The sequence below is a fragment of the Eumetopias jubatus genome, unplaced genomic scaffold (assembly GCF_037043125.1).
Source record: "Eumetopias jubatus isolate StellerSeaLion01/CBP00866 unplaced genomic scaffold, mEumJub1_p1.0 scaffold_7, whole genome shotgun sequence".
Taxonomy (NCBI): domain Eukaryota; kingdom Metazoa; phylum Chordata; class Mammalia; order Carnivora; family Otariidae; genus Eumetopias; species Eumetopias jubatus.
Window position 1 is genome coordinate 104,376,050 of NW_028274813.1, and position 24,121 is coordinate 104,400,170.

The following is a 24,121-nucleotide window of genomic DNA, read 5'->3' on the forward strand; positions in this document are numbered from 1 at the left end:
AAAATCCCTTTATCATTCCTTTAGTGCTGTCTCAGGAGGAGGTGAAAGCAGATCTGTGTGTTCAATCCATCATTTTTACCTAGATGTTTTTGAGTTTTTTTTTTTTTAACAGAACCACAGCTATCTCCTGACTTCCTGTGAATAACACAATCTTCAATGAATCACTCCATGTAAAAAACATATTCTAGACAATCAAGCCTAACAAGATGCATTTCTACATGCAGAAGGTTTGTCTATCCCTTTATATGATTTGGTGGCTCAGGGTTTACTTGTGTGCCCCAAATGGTGGTGTCACTTAACAGTCTGAGAGACATATTTGGATTAAGATTATTAAAACAGGGGCGCCTGGGTGGCTCAGTCGTTAAATGACTGCCTTCGGCTCAGGTCATGATCCCGGGGTCCTGGGATCAAGCCCCGCATTGGGCTCCCTGCTCAGCGGGAAGCCTGCTTCTCCCTCTCCCACTCCCCCTGCTTGTGTTCCCTCTCTCACTGTGTCTCTGTCAAATAAATAAATTAAAAATCTTTAAAAAAAGATTATTAAAACAGTGACATGTAAGAAAAGTAAAGAGACACAGATGTTAAGTACTAGAGACAACAGAGCTTCAAAACAGTCCAAATGACATCAGAAATAATTTTCTAAGACATGTATTCCAGAAAGAAAAAAGAAACAGCCCAACTTCTTGGGTACTCATTCAGAAACGGCTGACTTGGACCAATTAACACTCTCACCTTATGTGCTAAGGCACATACCACCAAGGAATGAGCTACATATGCAGTCCTTTATCTGAAAACTACTTAAAAATTCACATACTTGACACTAACATACTTCTATCTTGACATTATTTTATGATTTATCATGAGTAGATCAAGGTAATAGGATTAGTTTAACCAGAAATCAGTATCAGAAATCATATAGATGTTTCTTAGTCAATGACTACAACCAACAATCATATCAACAAGTGATTCTTACAAGTCCACTTAGGCAGAAAATCAGCACACAGATACTCAGTTAACTATAGAAGCAGCTCAACCTTGGAGGAAGTTTCCTTTCTAAAGAACCAAAGTTTCAGAAGCAAGTCAACATTCCACCAGCCAAGCTGAGAAGGCCAGGAAAGGGCAATAAAGGCAGTAAGTACCTGCACTGATCCCCCATGGCGGTCTGCAGCCAAGTGAGACGTCAGGTACGAGGTATTGGTCTGCCGGCTGGGCTGGATTTCCCACTCTCCTCGGCGCTCTGACGATGCAGTCTGCTCAGGCATTAGGAAGCATGAGAGCAAGATATGGAAGGAAAGGTAAAGCAACAGCAAGCAATAACAAAATCAAGTACATTAGTGTCCCTGAGCGTTTTGTTTTCATTTTTGATTTTAAACTAACAACCGCTGCAAAGCACTGAGAAAAAGTTAGCATGGCTACATTCATTTCAGCCTAATGAGCCAATACATGACAGTCTATAGCACACCATCCTCACCCAGACACAGAAAAACAATAATCACCAAAAGGGGGGGGGGGGCGGGGAAGACCACCAAAAGCTGGAATCAATTTTAGCTTCCATGTTAGTAAAATTCAGTAGCCACTAAGCAGACCGAATTCAGAATGTTAATATTGTTGGACAAAGGAACAATCATACTTACAAATCATTTCACTGATTAAAGATCTACCTAAATAGACAGTAGTCAATACAGAAAATTCCTAGCATTAGGAATCAAGATAATATGGCTTTTCCTTAAATAGGGAGCCCACCACTCTCAACATAAACCTCTACAAGACTTTCAACTAAGATAAAATGAGCAGTGGTGTTGGCTAGAATATACTTTCTTATCTAAGAGAATGAAAAAAGTATATCTTCAAAACAGGTTCACGGGTCAAGAAATATGAAAAGTTGGGGCAGGTGGTAAGGCTACAATGTTTTCCTGATTCCTCTAGCTAATGGCCTCTAGTCTGGAATTAGAAATAGTTTTAGATATGACTACTATGAATTGCTTTCTTCTAGAAAGCAAAAGGCAGATCTTTCCCCAGCAAAAGGAGGGCTTCCAATCCAAAACCTTTTTGGGTTCTGCTTTCAGTTCTGCTGTCATTCGGGCTCTCTTCATTCCTTCTTTACCTGTTTTTTAGATCTCATACTATTCTGATCTTGCTCATTTGTGATTTTTGTTCTGAAGAATCTGTTTAGGTGCCTCTTCCCCTGTACCAGATGGCTGAGGAGGTGTTAACATCATGATGCTCAGCTGTAACAGTCCTAAGGCTCTACAAAATGAAAAATGAGGAGTTGGAGAGGCAGCAATGAGGGATTAGTAAATCAAATTTTAATTGCTGTTGATATAAACAACAGCAGGGTTTGGGATGTGATATTGCTGCTCTGCATGAAAACCAGCAAGGATGCAATAAATCTTAAGAGATGTTCACAGCTATCAATGTCGTATTTTATAAAAAAGAAAAGGAAAAGGAAAGCAGTAGTGGTCTGAGGCTCATATTCACTCTCCCTCTTCTGTATCTCATGGACAAGAGCTGTTTAAAGCTCATCTGTAAGTGACCAAAAAGGCTTTTTCCATTAACACAAAACAAAACAAAACAAAACCTGAGCCTCATATATCAGCTACAACTTCACCTTTATTAATGGAATATGAAGCCACATGGGTAACACCAGTGTAAAGGATCCTGGCCATGTTTTCTGATATTCTTCAGGGAATGAGCATATTCTGTAAGGAGGCAGCTGTATTAACTTACTTGCTATATTCTCTAACAAAAAAGGGGTTTGGTTCTATACCGTTAGTCACATTTGAGAATCAAAGCTACCCAAAAAACCCACCCCTCTGACTATTTCTGCCAACAGAAGTTCAGATGTTTCATTTTCCAAAATAAGGCTGTGGTTTATAATGTAATCATAACTTTTATAGACTTTTTGACAGTATCCATAACCTCAGAGCACTTAATCTCCTATTTTTTTAGTACTAGAGATTTTATAATAAATCTGGTTTATTGTTTATTTTTCTAAGTAATCTCTACACCCAACATGGGGCTCAAACTCAAAAACCCAAGATCAAGAGTTGCATGTTCTACAGACTGAGCTAGTCAGGTGCCATGAGAATAAATCTGTTCTAATATTATAAGTAATACCCATAACTATTATCCGTTAGTGATAGCTTCTCCCATTCCTCTAGGACTTTACTTTTTGTAATATTTAAGTAGGACATTTAAGCTCCTAAACAACTATGAAGAACTGTCAGTTTTCAAAAAATTTAAGTGTTTAAACAATATCCAGACATTTTAAGCCATTTGGGGTTGTTTTGAGTTCTAGGATACATGTTCAGTGTGATTACTTCTTGCATGAATGCTGTTTTGCACTTGTTTTTAAGGCAGATAAAGCTGAAAATGGAAAGAAATGTACATAAAACACTCATATGCTTTTAAGCTTAACAAAATCTGGACAGCTGATCAACTATTATTTCCATTTTTACTGAAATACATATCAGAAGTCTGGTTTGACACCACTGTCTGATTCACAGGACTGTGTACCTATTTATATTCATTCTAGTTAAATACATAATTAGTTGGAGGAATTAACATTTTTGTGTAGATTTCAAAAATAGCAAGACATTTTCCAAAGTCCTAAAAGTCACACTCCATTTCCATTATCAAAGCAGTGTGTTATTTATCTTAAAAAAGAGAAAAACAGTGTTAATTCCAGACTGCTTCATAAATGCTTCCACAGTGGTGAATGAAGAACATACCACACCATACTATTGCCCTCCAATGCCTTCTATAGCCACTGAAAGCAACAAAACCAAGAGACAGATGTGAACCTGGGGTTGGTGGTTTATCACACTGGGAATTACTCTTCGTCATAATACTAAACTCTTAGGCTATTCTCTCCTAGAATTTAAGAGGGAGGACTGGTATATAGAAGTTAATATGGTAGAGAGGATCATTTGCCAGTTTTAGAAAGCAACTGAGTACCTAGGAACTAGATGAAACTGAGGAATGTCACAACTACAGTATGCTGCTAGTGTACCTGAAAGGTATTCCAGGCAATGCTGTGTACAAAGAGTTACGATTGAGCATAATCAGCACAGGATATAGTCATACTAAGCAAACCAGTAGAGGAGACTGGCATGTAAACTCTTCACTCTCAAAGACCACTCATGCACACCTGTCTATCTAACAGGCAACCAGGAGCTTCCAAGGACAGAAGAGCTACTCAGCAAGGTCAATCTCTCTGCATTACTTGAAAGGTAAAAGTCCACATGGAGTGTGAAAATCCCCAAAGGCAGGAGCAGGAATCTGAAGCAGTGGGAATTCCTTGGGGGAACACTTTAAAATCTTCTGCTGTGATTGCATTACCCGTGTGGAAATGCTTGGTTTACTATCCAGTAGGTGAATGTGGAAATAAGAAAGTAACTATCCAGGATAGCATAAATCAAAGACAAAGCCAACAAAAGTTACTTAAGGGGAAACTTAGAGGAGCCTGGTGTAAAAAGTCAAAACTACCACCTGTGCTTTTAGGGCAGAGGAAATGAATGTCTCCCAGCAGTCACCTGGCCAGGATTAGTTGACAGACAGTGGGGAGAAGGACACTAACAAAAGGGCAGGAAAATGCACTCTAGAAACACCTGAGGTACCACCCCCATCTATGGCTTGGACATTATTTCCAATTCTTATTGGAGATAAAGCTCCTGTTCTCAAGCAAAAGGCCGGCAAACATTTTTCTCCTGTTGTAGCAAATAAATCACTGAATCCTAATCTTTATATAATGTTATATAGTTACTTCAAAAAATTAACTGATTACATTTATAAGGAACTTTCTCCATTTCACTTTATGCCTCCCAAAGTCATTTGCAAGGTGCCACCTACACAGAACATTTTGGCTCCCATGTCAGTCTTCTAGGCCTCATTATATAATGATAGTCTTCAACTATAATTAACAAGAATAGAGACCGAATAGTACCAAAAAGTTAGTAATGAATACACTAGGTTACATTCTGTCTTACCATACTTCCAAGATTAAAAAAAATTTTTTTAAGGTAGCGGGGGTAAGATGGAAGAAGAAAGAATGGGGCAGGAAGCATCTCAATAATTTTTTTTGGAGTTTATTAGACCTTAGATAGGAAATTTTTAAAAGCTGGCAAGGTTGCTGAAGTGTATACTTTAACAAAATTAAAAACTTCCTTCTGTTAAGCTCATGAAATAGAACCAATTTCCTATGCCAGACGGATTATTCCATGCAACTTGTCATGTGTGCAAACAATGCCTTCCTGTAGTCTACAAACTTGATATCAAATATCAGGGATGTTTGAGATTCGCTGATAACAACCTAGAAGGGATTATTCCCAAGTTCAATACTACACAGGCCCACAGAGCTAGTAATATCAATTCTGTGAAGCACTGAGACAAATCACAGCAACCATTCTAGAGGCCTGAAACTCTCTACTCAGATCCTGCCCTATTCTTATTCAAAAGGACATAAGACACCCCCCACCCCCGCAGAAAAGTATGACTTATTAGGTAGGATTTCTCCAGAATCTCCTTCCTACAAAGGAAGTGCCTCAGAACACAGGATGTCTGCTGAAATACAAATCTTGAAGACTGCACAAAGAAAACTTTTAATACAGAATAGAGAATTAGAGCAGAGATGAGTGGCAGCAACTAGATGACAGAATGGGAAAAGGTAAGGAAAGGACTGTATTTCAGTTTTACAGTTCCTTGTTTCAATGTCCCTCTTGGGGTAAAGGTCCCAGAAATGAGGAGGGACAGCCCCATTCTGCAGACAGCTCTATCCTGGAGGGTGACAGGGAGAGTATGGAATCTCTACACCCAAATTCCTGCTAGATGGCAGGTAGCAAGTTAGGAAATTACATACAGGTCAGAGGGAGGCAAATTCTCTCTGAGCACACTCATCTGCCCCTTCAACTAGCAAATTGTGAACCTTGCTGAAAACGAAGAAGTACTCTGTCAAAAGAAGGGAATGGAGAATTAATCAGCTTTTCTTTTTTTCTAAAGCTACTGGACTTTCCAAAAGAATAGATGAAGGTATTCATTTTAGGAAGATCTCTGACCATCTTAGCAATCTGGCTTTATCTGCCCTTTGGAAAAGCTATGCTTTTAACAAGCTTCTTTCAGTAAGCGTGGCAGCACTAACCCACACATACTTTTCTAAGGCTATACATTCCTTAAATCTAATCTCTTGGAGTCTAGATACAAACAAATCTGAATCACTCTTTTTTTTTTTAAGATTTTATTTTTAAGTCATCTCTAAATCCAACATGGGACTCGAACTCACACCCCTAAGATCAAGAGTTGCATGCTCTACTGACTGAGCCAGCCAGGTGTCCCTGAAACACTCTTTTACTGGGGGCACATCTTCAGAACTCAACATGATTTGACCCTTTTAAGTTTTATTGTTCATTTCTTGTGTCTTTATAAGGTACTGAATTAGTTTAAATATGGTTCTTCTAGAAGAATGAGGGATCTTTTTTTAAAATTTTTTTGTTATGTTAATCACCATACATCATTAGTTTTTGATGTAGTGTTCCATGATTCATTGTTTGTGCATAACACCCAGTGCTCTACGCAGAATGTGCCCTCTTTAATACCCATCACCAGGCTAACCCATCCCCCCACCCCCCTCCCCTCTAGAACCCTGTTTGTTTTTCAGAGTCCATCGTCTCTCATGGTTCGTCTCCCCCTCCGACTTACTCCCCTTCATTCTTCCCCTCCTGCTATCTTCTTCTTCTTTTTTTTTCTTAACATATATTGCATTATTTGTTTCAGAAGTACAGATCTGTGATTCAATGGTCTTGCACAATTCACAGCGCTCACCATAGCACATACCCTCCCCAATGTCTATCACCCAGCCACCCCATCCCTTCCACTCCCCCACCACTCCAGCAACCCTCAGTTTGTTTCCTGAGATTAAGAATTCCTCATAACAGTGAGGTCATATGATACATGTCTTTCTCTGACTGACTTATTTCACTCAGCATAACACCCTCCAGTTCCATCCACGTCGTTGCAAATGGTGAGGGATCAACTTTTTTGACATTTGATTCATATTTTCTTGCCTAGTCAAACTTGAGAATTTATAAGTAATCAGTTCAGCTCGTAGAAAATGACAAAAAAAAAGTTCTTTCCCTTAAACATACAAAAATGAGTTAAGTACTATTCAATATTATCATAGTAGGATGCCATGTCTGGTAGAGTTTAGTAGTTCTAGATGGCCAGTGTGACTCTTTCCAACCTCAAAACAGATCTGTTCTCCCTAACCTTCTAGGTCAAGTACCCCTTCTTCATATGCCGACAGAAAATCTACATAACTATCAAAATTGCTGAACCACAGGAGCATGTGTATAGCATTTACCTGAGTAAGGACTGTCACAGGCTTAGATTTAGAAAGAACAGGAAGCATAGTGCTGCGTGCACATCCTAGTCAATGCAATAGTCTATAATTAGCATGTTGAGCAAACACACTGAATAAAACCTTCAACAGTCAATATACTGCATTCAATATTAGATCTCTGGATAATGGCAAGACTTACTTCCTGATCACACTTGATCAGAGAATGCAAAGGGAAGCTTTGCCAGGTAGAAAGAGGCAGAATTATTTTTCATCCCCTTCCTGATGGATGGTAATGCAGAATTCTTTAGAGAGGAACCATAGCCATGGCAAGATTTACCGTTTTTGGATGTGGTAAACGACAAATACCAAGGGGAAAATGACAGAAAAGACAAACCCATTGGGAACTTTTGAAAAGATCTAGCTTTATCAGTATTTATTCTATTCAAACTCATGATTTAATTATAGCTCTCTAGCTGGGTGATACTTATGTTAAAAAAAATTGTTCTTAAGCATTTAATACTAACATAGGTGTAAAAGATCTGATATAGGTGAATTTATCTTTTTTTTTTTTAAAGATTTCATTTATTTAATTGACAGAGAGAGAGACACACAGCGAGAGCAGGAACACAAGCAGTGGGAGTGGGAGAGGGGGAAGCAGGCCTCCCGCCGAGCAGGGAGCCCGATGTGGGGCTTGATCCCAGCACCCCGGGGATCATGACCTGAGCCGAAGGCAGTCGCTTAACTGACTGAGTCACCCAGGCGCCCCGATATAGGTGAATTTAAGTGCAGTTCTTTGGGAAACATATTTGGGATCTATTACTGCATCGAGGAACCAAATAGTACTGAATTCGATATAATACCTACAATTTAGAATAGCAAAGCAAATTTTCCCTGAAAATTCTCATTGTAATGGAGAAGAACTAATACAATTGCCTGAGCTTACTCTGCAGCAAGAGCCTGCTGTGTTTTTTTGAACACCCTTCCTCTTCAATAGACAATGTAGCCCCACTCTGGCTGCCAAAGGAGGCAGAATGGCTTTTTGTGGAAATAGAAAACAAGTAGGAAGAAAAGCTTACAATTTATTTTTCATGGAGGGTTAAATAAAAATTTCAATTTTAAATGAACACCTGACTTCATCTACGCTCCTCATTTGACAGATTCATTCATTCAAACAATTATTTATCAAGTGTCTATTATTCCAGACATTGTTTTAGGTGTTAGGGAGATAGCGGTGAACAAAACACTAAAAGTCTCTACCCTTACAGGCTTACATCTGAGAAAGCTGAGGCTCCCCAAAAGGTTCAATGTCCTATGGCCAAAGCCTTGGGTTAAGCTAAGACCAAGTTCTGAGCTCCTCTTCTTTCTCCGCCTACTCTGAGTATGGGACTGAACAGAGCCTGTTAATCCCCAGGATCACTCCTCCCCGACAACCGAAGAGCAGATTTACCCAGAATAAGGAGGCTCTGATGGCACTATCATCAATGTCATCTCCATGCTCTGACTTCCAAATATGTCACTAGTGTTTTGTTTGTTTTTGAGAGCCCCCCTCTGCCTGCTAGCCATCTTCAGCTAGAATACACTCCAAGTATTTGAAACTCAAGATGCCTTAATTCAAACTCCAAGTAAGTTTCTCCCCCAACTTTCCCATTTCTAGTAATCGTCCCACCTGCCTCCAAATTACTGGGGCTTCAAAATCTCAGCAACAGCTCTGACTCACCCTTCTCCTTCAACCTTGACATGCATGTGGGCTGCCAAGTCTGGTAGATCATACCCTTATAGCATTTCTCAGTTCTATTTCATTTTCACGACTACAGCCCATCTATAGGTCCCCTTTACGTAAACTCTGAAGGGGATGCACTGTATTTTTATTGTCTCCATGCTGGCTGCCAGGCTATTATCACCTTCTATGCCAAAAGATCTCTAAAGCAAAGTTTTGACCTTTAGTACCTATTCCCTACTGAAATTAAATATCAACTCTCCACCCCAGCATTCCAGGAACTTCCATCAAATGGCTCCAAGATATTTTCCTAGCCTTGTCTCCTTTATTCGCACCATATATTTTAGCAAAATGAACAGGTAACTTGTTGCTCATATTTCCTTTCGGCTTGGTATGCCTCTTTCATTCCTACATTACTCTTCCAAGAGTACTTCAAATGCAGCTTCTTTCATGAATCTCTGTCATGCTCAGACTAGATGAAATGTCTTCTTCCAATCTCTGATGATGGTAATTTGAAACTTAGGATGCTTCTCTGTTCTGCTTTGGGTTATAGTTATCTGGCTACTTGGCATATCTGCTTGTCAGTTGAGGACAAGGATTCCCGACTTATCTTGGTAGCCCTAGGACATACTTTCACAGAGCAGGTCCTAAGCTAGACTTATTTAGTCAAAGTTGTTGAGAAAAATGTAGCTGCCCCTAAAGTGAATACTCGTCAATATCTCTCAAAGAGACTTTACTTTCTTCTTTTGCTGATTTCAAAATTGAAAAGAATCAGTCTGAAAAAGAACATATACCGTTTTCAATTCCTAGAGTCATGTTTCCTTTTTTTAAAGATTTTATTTATTTATTTGAGAGAGTGAGAATGAGAGAGAGAGGGAGAGAGAGCACATGAGAGGGGGGAGGGTCAGAGGGAGAAGCAGACTCCCTACTGAGCAGGGAGCCCAATGCGGGGACTCGATCCCGGGACTCCAGGATCATAACCTGAGCCGAAGGCAGTCGCTCAACCAACTGAGCCACCCAGGCGCCCAAATCTAGAGTCATGTAAGGAACCTATGTGACTGCAATTTTTCTTTTTTTTTTTAAAGGTTTTTATTTTTTATTTGAAAGAGAGATAGTGAGAGACAGTATGAGCAGGGAGGAGAGGGAGAAGCAGGCTCTCCACTGAGCAGGGAGCCTGAAGTGGGACTTGATCCCAGGACCCTGGGATCATGACCTGAGCCGAAGGCAGACACTTAACCGACTGAGCCACCCAGGCGCTGGACTGCAATTTTTCTTAAAAAATAAAAAACAAAACCCCCAAAACATAAGAACACAACCCTAAAGATGGAACAAAAGCAATGAGACCACAGACTAAGACACAATGTAAAGGTAGAAGAGACACCACAAATACATTTGCCCACAGGGCACAGTGCAGAAAGAATTCTACCCAGCAAGGATTCAGAACCCTGCTGGGAGGGAGGTATAAAATTTGCATTAATGTGGGGACTTTCAATCCCTTAGCAGCCATGGGATACTAAAAACCCAAAACGGAAAAAAAATAGAATTTCAAGATTCAATTCTTCAAAAAGAAGCTTTTTATTGCTTTGCAGATGAGATTTCCTAATTACACACACTGGCTTAGTGACCCTTCACTTAAAAGTACACTGAAAATTACTGTACTTTTACTCCAATACTAAGTATGACCGTATTTTTTACCTTGGCAGTCTAGGTTTTCAACATCTCTTTTTCCATACTTTTAAAATACATTCAAAACAGTAGCATTGGTTAAGAATTCACTGAAGCAGAAAAGACAAGGGAAACTAAAGGAAATACCTATTTTAGTTTGAAATACCGTAAAAACACGAGTGGGCAGATAGGCTGATTATGGTGACTTCACTGACTACTTAAAATATTTTTTTCTTTCTTTCCATACCTTTTCTATTTAAATGCATTTTTCATTATAAGGTAATATAACTTCATCAGAGAATAGTTTGGAAAAGTATTAACCATAATATTATCAGTTTCAACGCTACTTCTGTTAATATGTTGGCATTATCTACTCTCACTGATTTTTTCACTTTCCCTTCCCCTCAGGGGAAATCATGATGTATTTCTAATTTTGTACTCTGATTTCTTCACTCTACAAACCATAAACATTTTCAGATTGCTACAAGTTTTCCTAAATATTATTTTAAGTGGCTACATAATATTCCACTGAATAAATGCACTGCTGCTCACTTTATTATAACCCAGTTTATCTAATAAAAGATTTGAGCTGGATCCATAACCATTCCCTTATAATGAAATAGGCGGATCATTTCTCAAATTTTGTTTCAAATCGCATTGCAACAATTTTATGCACATAACTTAATCTATATCTTGGGTTGTTCTATTATGATTGATTCCAAGAAGTAAGATTTTTCTTTTCTTTTTTTTTTTTTTTAAGATTTATTTATTTATTTATTTGACAGAGACACAGCAAGAGAGGGGACACAAGCAGGGGGAATGGGAGAGGGAGAAGCAGGCCTCCTGCTGAGCAGGGAGCCTGATGTGGGGCTTGATCCCAGGACCCTGGGATCATGACCTGAGCCGAAGGCAGGCGCCCAATGACTGAGCCACCCAGGCGCCCCAAGAAATAAGATTTTTCTATCAGAGAGAACAGTAACTTCATCCAATTACCTTCTAGAAAATTTGTAACAATTTGCCAAGTCCAGAGCAATGTAGGAGAGTGTCAATTTAACTGTGCACTCAGCTACATTTTTTTTTATTTTTTTAAGGATTTTATTTATTTATTTATTTAAAGATTTTATTTATTTATTTGACAGAGAGAGACACAGCGAGAGAGGGGACATAAGCAGGGGGAGTGGGAGAGGGAGAAGCAGGCTTCCCGAGGAGCAGGGAGCCCGATGTGGGGCTCGATCCCAGGACTCTGGGATCATGACCTGAGCTGAAGGCAGACGCTTAACGACTGAGCCACCCAGGCGCCCCTCAGCTACATTTTTAACAAGAGAGGTCCAGGGAGAACAATTGCAGAAGTCAGTGATATTCTGTTGTCAAATCAGAAGTCAGTCAAACTGTAATTTTCAGCCAACTACTTTGATAAAAGCATATAACTACGGACCCGATTAGTGTACACAATTTGCTAAAGCCCATTTTTTTGCCTATCCACTCTGTCTTTTAGCTACTAATACATAGATTTCCTCCCTTTATACATTTTTTTCTTACCAAGCCAGACATTTTGCTAAGAGTATGTACTTATGTTGAGTCTATCCATTATTTATATATGTACTTCACTGTATATATATATGTGTATGTACTTCTATATGCTATTTTTCACCTATATGGTTTCATATGTACATCTGAGATGATAAGTGTTTTTGCATTTTTTTATAAAAATATCTGTGAATATTAAAAAGTGAGGTCAGGAGTGAGGAGAACAAGCTAATTTGATAGGTGATAATGACTGTGTGTATGTGTGTGTACGTATCTGTTTAATATCCTTTGCTTATTGATCTACTGGGGTCCTCAAGTTTTCTCTTAGCAACATACAGCTGACCCTTGAACAACATTGGGGTTAGGGGCATTGGCCACTGTGAAGTTGAAAATCCCCATATAACTTCTGACTCCCCACATAATTTAACTGCTGATAGCCTACTGTTGACCAGAAGCCTCACCGATAGCATAAACAGTCAATAAACATATATTTTGTATCTGTATTATATACTGTACTTACAATAAAGCTAGAGAAAAGAAAATGTTACTAGGAAAATCATAAGAGAAAATACATTTACAGTACTGCACTATATTTAATGAAAAAAATCCACATATAAGTAGACCCACAAAGTTCAAACCGGTATTGTTCAAGGGTCAAATGTATATGATATAAAGATGAAAGTCATCATATTTACTTCCCAATCAGTGACCCCTTTCTTTAAATGTTGTCAAATTTGTTGATTTTTGTGTGTTTGCCTCTTCTGCCTTTAGGCTGAGAGGAGCCTCTCATATAGACCACCAGTTTCTCAAACTATGAACACTGAAGGACGGATGGCATGGCCTTCTCTTGGAGTGGCCTAGAGTGAAGCTAAGTCTTCACTATAGGTCCATCTCAGATCTTGGCCAGCTCTAGAATTAACCTGGGGACCACGGCAGAGTGGAAAGAGAGGTGCCAATTTTTGCCTAGGTCAGCTGGGAAGTCCAAATTACCCACTCTTCTTAATCAGCAAAAAACCCCTCAGCACTGGCAAGAGCACCAGACTAGACTGCAGATGAGACCCAAAATGGGCTACCCTGTTCATCCTGTAAGTTCAGAAGGTCTTTCAGGCCTGTGGCAGACTCCCCTTTCAGCAAACAGACGTGGACAAGCCCAAATTCTCTAGACTGGATACTTCATATAAATCACCGGGCCACATCTCAGCACCATTCACCAGCCCCAAGGAATGCTGGAATGCCACAACACACCACTGAGAAATGGCAAGTCCTCTGTCTTTAATTTCAGTATATACACTGAAGCAAGGGCGCTGAAGAACTTCAGTTTTAGTATTAGCCATGAAGTGGGAGAATGTCTGCAACAAGGAAGGCCCAGCACGTACCTGATTTCGCAGAGGCTGCTGTTGTGATGGCCGGTCCCTGTGTGTGTGGCTTTCTCGAGTAATTGCAGATGCACCAGAATCTACGTGAACTGACCCTACTGGAGTAGGCTGGAAAAGATAGAACAAAAGGTCAAATGGAAAACACGTCCAACTTAATGCCTCCACAAAGGAGAGCATCATTCTAATTCTAATAAAACAGAAGTGATTATTATTTTCAGCCACCAAGGGCAGTTTCTAGTCTTCGTGTCTTCTCAGTTTGTTTATCTGCAAAAGGGAGGCTGCCCGGTCCTCAATAGCTCATTGAAGAGTAGCTTACCTTGGAAAATAAGAAAAACATCCTACAGTGATGGGTTAGCATGCTCTCAGGCCCTGTGGACCCCTGGCCAGGAGAACCAATTCAAGAGTTTCCTAAGGTTCTGGATTCCACTCCTCCAGAAGTCAAGTACCTTCACAGCTTATGTAGCACCAGCTTCTGGATCATGCAAATGAAAGTTCTTCTTAAGAACTGGCTTAAGTTCTGGTATCTTAGGACATATGGGCCATAATCTTAAAAACATATAAAGGAGTTGCTCTTACTTCCCAACTCTAGTAATTGCTACCTATGGCATCACCCTGAAAAGGTTGGCAAATATAAAGTCTACAGTCAAAGGAATGTTTTTCCCACAGACTTAAGCAGAAAATTTGGCAAGTCAGGTAGTGAGGTAGCGCTGGTCTGAGGTGAGGAGGTAAAACAGGATACTTACAATAGGCCTCCCGACCCAATCGTAGGCGTAGTCAAAGGTGTAGCCTTTCCTTTCAAAGAGGTCTGTGAAGAGGGTCCGTAAATACTCATAGTCAGGTTTTTCAAAGAAGTCTAATCGCCTGACATATCGCAGGTAGGTTGCCATCTCTTCTGTAGAAAAGAGGTGAAAGGCCATGCTCATGAGCTGAATGCTTCCCGTGGTGAGAAGCTCTGGACCAAGCCACGATTATCTGGTGTTTTCTTTATGACCCAAATGAAAGTGATAAAACCTGTCTTGGTCTAAATGACAATAAAAGGAAATGTGAATTTTCTGGAGAGCACCCTTATCTAGAGATACCAAGTCATGGTCACCACCTACTTCAAAGCTTCAGTCGCACTGGTTGGAGCGTCCTTTTAGCATCCTACCTGGAAAGTTCTCACAGAGAGCTTCAATGGGAGTATTCCTTTTGGTGTCACCAATTTTTTGATATCTCTCTTTTAATGTATCAGCCTGTAGAGTAGAAAGAGAAAGTTATTTGGAAAGAGGTGCCAAGTAAGGGCAGTCCAATATGCTTGGGGAGGCGATGGTTGTTTCACTCAAACTGGCAGGATTTGCTAGGCTCAGTCTCCTTTCTAATAAATAAGATACGTAGTAGAGATGATGTATTTAACATCTGCTCTGTTCTGGAAGGTTTTCCTTGTAAGTATATTTAGTAGTCTCAGATAAACACCATCAAATGTAATGAGACGAGCGGCTAGGAGAAGAAAGTAAAAAAACCATATAGCAGTATTTTCAAAATTGCATAAGCTTAGTAATCTCCCATGGCCATGGGGGTTCAAAAGTGATTCAGATCAATTCTAGCATAAGATAAAAAATACTGCTAATCCAAGTGGGGGCAGACAGATAGACGGCTCCACAGAATATTTACTGTGAAGCTGAATAGAAAAAGAGAACAACTAGTAGAAAAAAATGCCTTTCTACAATGTGCTTCCAGAGGGAAAAGTGTTATCTATGATAGAGGCATGGATAACAGACAGGTCTGATGTATGTCAGTGGCTCAAAGCAGCCAAGTCTGGTTTGCTCAGGATTATAGACAGAAGGCTCCTAGAGCGTGGACCAACAACTTGGTCTCAAGGAATTCTCATGAGCCTCTCCCTACCCTGCTGCACCCAGCTTTAAGCAACAGTGTTCTAAAGTAAGTTGGAGGGTGCCTGGGTGGCTCAGTCGTTAAGCATCTGCCTTCGGCTCAGGTCATGATCCCAGGGTCCTGGAATCGAGTCCCACATCGGGCTCCCTGCTCAGCAGGAAGCCTGCTTCTCTCTCTCCCACTACTTCTGCTTGTGTTCCCTCTCTTGCTGTGTCTCTCTGTCAAATAAATAAATAAAATCTTTAAAAACAAATAAATAAATAAATAAAGCTGGAGAAATTTTAGATCTACAACTGCCATTAAAATGATTCGTGGACCGTGAAAAAGTTTCAAACAATAATACACAAATGCACTGCTTGGATATGTGATGAGCAAACAGAATGTGAAACTCTATCTGACAGCTACCAATACCAATGAGAAGATATATATGACTAGGAGAAGACCAGGAGGTGTTAGGAGAGGAATTTAAGGGCAAAGAAATAAAACCTTCCCAAAGGGAAGGGGCAGAAGCTTTACTTTTCAGGACAACAGCCTAGAAAGCATAGCAAATGAATCCTTCTGTCCTCCTGGAGGGAGAGTGGGAGGGGGTTCCGGGGCGTAGAAGTACCCAAAGCTACTGATTAAGTTTCTTTCCATACTAACATGTTGAAATAAATTAAAACTCAAAAATATGTCTCACATTTAACTATCTAATGGGACTTAAAATGTGCTAGAAATTCACCATTTCCTACTCCAACCAGCCAAAGACACGAAGTAATTACAGTGGTTATAATTATTATCAATCGTTACCTTGAACACAAATGCACTATACCGATACCTACCTAAGGAAGGCTATTTAAACTACATGCTTCATAAGGAACGGCTATCGTCTGCATAGGTATTTATTGAATAAAACACGTGAACAGTAACATTAAACCTGGATTTTTGTTTTAGTTCAGGTGGGTCCTTAGCCTATAGAGGAAGAACAAATATTTTCCAGTTCTCCTTAGGGGCACACCCAGCCCTGCTGGCCTTGCTGGTAAAATGTGTAGCAGCTGCTGTCATCAATTTGTTCCAGAAATTCCCCAGCACGCTGGGAACACTCTTCCTGCTACATAATGGTAGTGGAGGAGGAAAGTGACACAGAGAAAAGCAGCACTGCCAAGGCTGTGAGGGAACAAGGGAAGAGATTATGGAAAACCCCAAAACAAGGAAGAAGGATTCAGAAGGGGAAGACAAATGTAGGCAAAACAGAGCTCCCAAAGCCCAGGGGAGCATTTACAATATAGACTGATGTAGCCAGTCCCTGCTTCTCATCTCTGTCGCCAGCACATCTTCTTACAGACATGGAGTCAGCAACCCCTCCATTAACAACTGAGTATTGAAACAAAGCCCTCCACTGAGCACTTTCAAGGATACCTTGAGTCCTTGCCAGGGTAGGCTGCCTCGAAGGAAATACATGAACATATGGCCTAGGGCTTCCAAATCATCCCGTCGGCTTTGCTCTAAAAGGGAAAACAGATCACACATTATGTTTGCAGTTATTAAAGCAGAAAGGGGTTCAAAACCAAGTAATCCCTTCAGAAACCCTTCTGTCTCTGAAAAGGCTCTGCTTACTCATTCTTTGTATATCTAAACCAGGGATAGTATTTTAGATCAAAACCAAAAAACATTGTGTACTTCCTTTGCTGTCACTGGCAAGTAAATAGCAAGGGAAAAGAGCAAATTCTAAACTAAAACCAAATCCAAATCCAAATCACTAAATGGTGAGTAACCACCCCTCAGTCATTGTTGTCACCTTCCTGAAAGTAAGATAACTTAAACGAAATGTTACTTCCGGTATATGAGCTACAGTTACCCTTGGGTGACCATCACGGAAAGTGAGAAGCAGGTTAAGCAGCTGAAACTTTTAAATAGTCCATTCTGGCTAGGCCTGCAAAGACACAAACTGCAGAATGCCTAGCATACATGTCGAGTGCTTTTAATTCATCATAAAAATTAACAATCCATTTGTTCCATGTTCCATAGCTACCTTAAAAAAAATTTAAAATGTATTACTTAAGGTGCCCTTTATGGGCACATAAAACAGGATCCCCACATTCTGGGAGCTTATCGTGTAAAAAAAGTTGCTAGGTTTTTCTTTCCTTTTAACTGGAGAGACTAAGATGGTAAAGAAACAAAGAATACTTAACAAAAAACTGTCATTTTATCTCAGAGAACATCCTTATGTATTCTTGGGTTGTCAGACTGAATAGAAGTAGTACATGCCTCTATTCCTTATTTGCCAATTATGGCTCATCTCAGACATCTTATGTGTTTATTTCTCAGAATCAAATTTAGGGCTTTATCAAGAGAAATTAGAGACAAGATTAAGGGGCTACTCTAAACTCAATCATGCTTTCGTTGTGCAGAGGGGAAAATCTAAAAGGCAGGGAGGCAGGGAAAGCTACTCAGCTCAAAATACAAAAGTACAACATGTTTAAGGGCTGCCTCCAATTATGGGAAATGTGCATGAAAAAGAGTGAATAGAACTCTACAGGGCAGATGAGGAAAGAAAAGGCAACTTTCTAAATTGCGGTTTGGAAAATGGTTTTTGGCAAGGTGGTCGCTAATGGGAAAGGGAGGTACCCTGACAAGAGAAATAACATAAAACTGAGTGGATGCACTCAATCTTTAAAAGAATGAAATAAAACAGCAAGACCAACAGAAGTTTTTGTCTACACACTTGCCTGAGGTTTACAACAAATTTTATATGTAATTGAAAACAAAAAGCTGTTAGATGTAACAGAACCTAAAGATACACAATAAAAAAGAAAGTACAAGCAGGGTGAGTTGAGGCCTCCCACAAAGCAGGGCAGATAGAGGAACCACACCCTGCAGTTTCTCACACTGTATCACACCTACTCATTGCCTTTCCATTTTTATATCCGCTTCCTCTAACAAGAGGCCCCTTGGTAATAAAAATTCACTGGACAAATGGTTGCACTTTTGTTAGTTGAGCACTAGAGGGCGAGACTCTCCACATTTTCAATATTGATCAGCACTTCAGAAAAAAGCCCAACTTCCTCTCCACAGCGAAGCCCATTATAAAATTTTTTTAATCAAAACAAACAAACAGAAAACACATGTAAACCCACTGGAATAACTAATAAAGTGGTTTTCCAAATACTGAGCACCATGAAAAATAGCTGTGGAATATGGAATAATAGGAAGAACAATGGCTCCTGAGTCCGGTTATCTAGCTCCTGGCCCATTCTTTCCATTAATTTGATCCATGTGAAATCAAGCATGGTCAAGTCACCTATTTTGGGCTGCATGCAGTCCCCTCATCTGAAAATAAAGTGGTTGATTTAGATAATCTGAAAAGTCATTTTCCAGTTCTAAAATTCCAAAGTCATTATTTTGAGCCATTAGTAATTAATCTGTGATAATTTAAGCCTTCCCCCCAAAAAAAGTGAAAACCAGAGTCATGCTTTATTTCCATACTTCTTTGAAAACTCCACATTCATTGAATTCAGCGTTTCCACATGCCCTCATGTTTTTTCATAAAGGATATTCTCCTTTTCAAATAAGAAAGGTTTTAATATGAGTGGGGCCAGCAGGACACAGAATTTTTCCACACCATAAAGGCCTGCTCTCAATCATTCAGAAAGATGCTTGGTTTTACCTGTGTCACATCCCTGATTCTAGGTAAAATTCATTTTGCTGGAGGAAAGCAGCTAGGTGACCCAGCGTTCTCACCCTAACTTCAACCATTAAAGAATACAAAATCAAAATGGGCTACCTTAATCAGCGAGAAGGTGGCTAATCTGATGTGGTAATGTCAGGTTTACAAGGCTTCTTCCCTTGTTCTCCCTCACAAATAGACAATGCTCTCCAAGTCATTTGAAGATACCCTTCTCTTTTTCTTCATTAGAACATACAGAATGCTACACATTTAAAAACCAGTATGATTCGAGTTCCTATGGAAACCTCTCTGCTTTGAGACCCGGACCAGAGTTTAAAGCGCATGTGACAACCATCTATATGTATTCTCTGTAATATGGAGAGGACAAAATACGTGGACAGGTTCAATGTGACCTGGAAAACTCTGGAACGCAGGAAATTCACGTTTGGAGATACACTCAAAGTTCCAGCAGGAATGGCTACACCAAGAGATGAAAGAACCCAGTCTGATGACCATACACGCTTAAAACATACTTTGTCAAATAAATAACTACCATTTAGAATCTTTGCTACCATGAGGCACTATGCTAAACGCTTTATATACTTTATCTCTCAGAATCCTACAGTATAAGGCACTATTATCATATCCATTTCATAGATGAGATAACCGAGGCCGAGGGAAGGTACTGGACCCAAATCACATAGCTTTAAGTGCAGGAGCCAGGATTTCCATCCCTTCTTCTTAACCATTACCTTGTACCTTATACAAACATAACACAGACACCTATCCCTTGTCTCTTCTTGCCTTTCCTGACAAGAATAATAAAATCAGAACACAAATTGCTGTGTCTAGGAAGCAGGCATTAGAGCAACTTCTAGAGTCTGTCAGTTAAACCAAACAATCATGACTTTACTATTTACGACATAGTCTGTCTCTTAGTAAAAAGGAAGGAAGAGGGAATACTGAACACTATGCAAGAGACCTATGTTACATACATTACTCATTCAACCCACAAACACATCCTTGTGCAATATTACTCTCATTTTACAGATAAGTTTCAGGAAGATTAGGTAACTTCTCCAAAATGACACAGATAATAAGTGGCAGAGGACCTTCTGATCTAATCTTAAAATATTACATTTAATTAAGAGGATTTCCATATGGTTACTAAAAAAATCTTGACAGCATTCATGATTTCAATTCAAGTTGTATCACTTTGTAATCTGATTTTTACTCCTCACTAACACTAGAATCCTCATCTGAATATCTATGTAGTTTACTCAACAAGGCAACTTTGTAGCCATTTAGTCTTTAAAACACTTATTAATGTACATTAATGTACAAAAATTCATTAATATTTAAACACCCACTATAATTAACTATGTCTAGGAGTATGGGACCTGGTAATATTCTGTTTACATGTCTACTCTCAGGAGTGGTGATTTTCAAACATTTTTTTTCAATCACTTTGAAACCTTTTCTTCAAACAGAATCTTCCATGGAAGCCCAATATATAAAACAGATAAAAAGGGAAGCTTTTCTGAAGAAGCTAGTGAGGGGCCCAGGGCCTTATCTATTTGGCTTCCCACTGTTCCTTAGGCTTCTTTTTAAATATTCTCCCCTGGATTAGTTCCTCTTATAAGTAAGGTCTTCTGCCTTGATTAGAGCTTTTAGTAATATTTGTGCAAACTGTCTATCCTAAATAAAATGCAAGACTTATATATTTTCATTGAGTAAGAAAAGACATAGGCTCTTCCTCAAAGCATTATTCATGGAATTATGCACAGTGAACAGAAGCCGAGTCTATGTTTCAGCAACACACCCTTCCCCAATACAGATACCAACCAGTATGATGTCCTTTCAGGACCACCATTATATAAGGAGTCATTCCTACGTAAACACCAAATTCATCATTAGACTTACTAAAATGATATCACCTTAATACAACAATTCAAGTGCCCACACTGCTGAGAAACTAAGCATTTGGAAACAGTATAAAGAATTAAAAAATGTTAAGTTGTCAACAGGATACTTAGGAAAGTAACTTAGCACCTTAGTTTTTCAGGTATAAAAATCACTTGCCTTGTGAAGCAATAAGAATCACAAGTTGTAAAGCACAATGGGGACAAAAGTATTATTGGAATAAAAAGTTATTTTAAGGACCCGCCCCTTTCATGGAGCAGAAAATAAACACACCTTTGCCAAGATGCGTGTTGATAGACATATATCTTGCAGTTCCAGTTAAACTTTTGTGCTCCCTATAAGGTATGTGTTTTTTGGTTTCAGGGTCAATGTATTCCTTGGCCAGGCCAAAGTCTATAATGTGTATAACATGCTCTTTCTTATTGCCTTGTCGGCCAATCAGGAAGTTCTCTGGCTTCACATCTCGGTAAATGAGATTTTTTGAGTGCACATATTCCATTCGAGAAAGCTAAAAGAGAAAAAAACATCAATGAAAATATTCTAAAGAAGTTTATTGGGGGAAAAAAACATCAAAACATTTTCTTTTATCAGTCCAAGGTTTTAACTACTGAAATGAAAATAAAACTCATTTCTTTACCACCCAGTCACTTCACTCTTATAAACCAGAAAATATTCTGATACAAATATATATATAACAAATATCAAGATAAATGAAAGTGGGACAGCACTGTTCAGCTAAAATGATAATATATAGTTTTACCTCATAATGTTACAATTTATAAATGACGAATAGAATTAGGTGTTTTTAGGCTACTTCAGAAAGCACACATTTGAGAGGCAAGAAGATCCCCAGCCAGGATTATCACAATAGGTCTGTGGCCTCTGAAGACAGGTGCCACTGCCACATTCACCTCCTGCCTACACCTTCCTATCCTCAATCCAACAGGACTCCGCAACCTAGTTCTTTCTGTTACAAAAATATGGCAAGTGAGATCCAGAGAAGTTAGTACTGGATTTTGATTTCATAGAGCTAACTAGCAACAGAGAGAAAAGTGCAGTTTTTATGTAAAAGTAAATATAGCCCAAAGTAATAATCATAGAATTACTTCAGGGGCACCTGGGTGGTTCAGCTGGTTAAGCAGCCAACTCTTGATTTCCACTCGGGTCATGATTTCAGGGTCCTGGGATCGAGCCCCGTGTTGAGCTTTGTGCTCAACAGGGAGTCTGCTTGAGGATTCTCTCTCCCTCTGCCCCCCCCCCCATGTGCATGCACACTCGATCTCTCTTTCTCACTCTAAAATAAATAAATCTTTAAAAAATTATTTCAAATTTCATTAAGTTTTATTTCCATTTATGTTTCTACTTAGCATAGAAAGGGAAGCTCAGGCATTTGAATTTTGGACTCCAAAGTCAAGGTCAATTTTGGACTCAAAAGTCAAAATCTTTTTTAAGATTTTCTTTATTTATTTGACAGAGAGAGACACAGTGAGAGAGGGAACATAAACAGGTGGAGTGGGAGAGGGAGAAGCAGGCTTCCCGCCGAGCAGGGAGCCTGATGCGGGGCTCAATCCCAGGACTCTGGGATCATGACCCGAGCCGAAGGCAGATACTTAATGACTGAGCCACCTAGGCGCCCCTCAAGGTCAATTTTTTTTAACATTTCCAAGCTTTTACTGTAAAGTGGGTGAGACCATTACCGTTTCAGACCAATAAAGATGCATTTGCATCCTTCCTCTGAGGGGCTGACAAACTCCTCAAAGGAACTGCCTTAACTGCTCTTGAACTGGCACTGGTATATAATTTGGTTGGAGTTGAGAGAGCTATCCCTTCAGCTCTGCCAGTCTCTATGAGAAGTAGAGGTCAGAGAACTAAGGCAGGTTCTTGGACACACAACTTTGGAATCTGACTGTTTAGGGCAGTGGGTTACATCACCAATCCTTTCTTGGATGCAAGGGTGAGGGGAGAGGACAGAACCTTAAAGCCATGTGTTTAAAACCTATAAATAAAACATCAAGGAAATTACTTACATTTGTACAATTTCACCTAATCATCCTCTTTCTCCTCAATCTAAATTATATGCTTCTACTTCAGTTAAGGGCAAGGTGTTGCTCCAAGGTGCAAATTCTTAAAATAGAGCGAACAGAAGATGCAGTGTGACTTCTCTAGGCTAACCCTTTTTGCCCGGCCTGCTTCCTAGAATGCCATCAAGCCTCTGAGTGTGCATTCACTAGGTGTCACTATAGCTGGGAAAGCACTAAAAGGGTCACAAGGATGTAGCTGGGGGACCCACCTATCTTTCTGCAGAATAGCAATGCCAACTTACCAACTGGATGGCTATCATTAACACCGTCTTCAAAGTAAAAGTTCGGTCACAGAGGTCAAACAAATCCTCCAAGCTAGGGCCAAGGAGCTCCAGCACCATGGCATTGTATTTCCCACATGGTCCAAAGTAATACACCTGTGGAAGACCTTCACCTGCAAGCAGAGGGGAAAAGGGGTACAGAGTGGGGGACATAAAACCCAAAACATGAGATAGCTCCATCAGCACTGAGTAGATATACAAAAAGCACAATTTGTGAGATTTCCATTTTCTTTCATAGTCCCTCTGGAGAACCTAAACTGAGCACAGCAGCTTCAAAGGGAACTAATAATGGGCAGGAAAGGCGAGCCACTGCACAATGGCCTCAAATAAGCAGCTATTTTATACCAGAGTGACAAAGGTATTTCCACTGCTGTATAAGACAGAGAATGGTCCCTGATCCATTACTGGATCAGAGCATAAACTATTCTCCCCCAAGGAGGCCCGAAAGTGCACTGTCATAAAAGGTTCAAAAGACAGCTCACTGCGCTCAAAGCCAGCCCACCTGGCCCTGGTGCATTAGCCGGTTTCATCTGCGCTCCCTATGCTTACTGCCAACGCCACATGGGCTGTTTGCAGCTGTTGCCCCAAGGAGAACTCGGACTGAAGGGCTGAGGTCACAGAGGGTGCAGCCTGACGCTCTTCTCACAGGGAGTCTCTGTACTTTCCTATTTTCTATCACTGGGGCAAAGTCAACACACAGGGGTCG

General features: G+C 39.9%; 1 protein-coding gene across 9 annotated transcripts in view; it reads right to left on the reverse strand.

Annotated features, from left to right (window-relative positions):
- Window positions 1-24,121, reverse strand: part of CSNK1G1 (casein kinase 1 gamma 1) — a 174,257-nt gene that overhangs the window by 19,379 nt on the left and 130,757 nt on the right. For 5 of the 9 annotated variants that reach the window (XM_028100398.2, XM_028100397.2, XM_028100400.2 and 2 more), the window contains 7 exons: window positions 23,377-23,528; window positions 21,327-21,561; window positions 16,883-16,968; window positions 14,763-14,847; window positions 14,359-14,507; window positions 13,616-13,723; window positions 1,137-1,247 (listed from right to left, as the gene is read on the reverse strand). In XM_028100398.2, the coding sequence (XP_027956199.2) occupies window positions 1,137-1,247; window positions 13,616-13,723; window positions 14,359-14,507; window positions 14,763-14,847; window positions 16,883-16,968; window positions 21,327-21,561; window positions 23,377-23,528 (926 nt within the window). The remainder of the gene's footprint in view (window positions 1-1,136; window positions 1,248-13,615; window positions 13,724-14,358; window positions 14,508-14,762; window positions 14,848-16,882; window positions 16,969-21,326; window positions 21,562-23,376; window positions 23,529-24,121) is intronic. The other 4 variants (XM_028100402.2, XM_028100404.2, XM_028100401.2 and 1 more) reach the window with 3 other exon arrangements.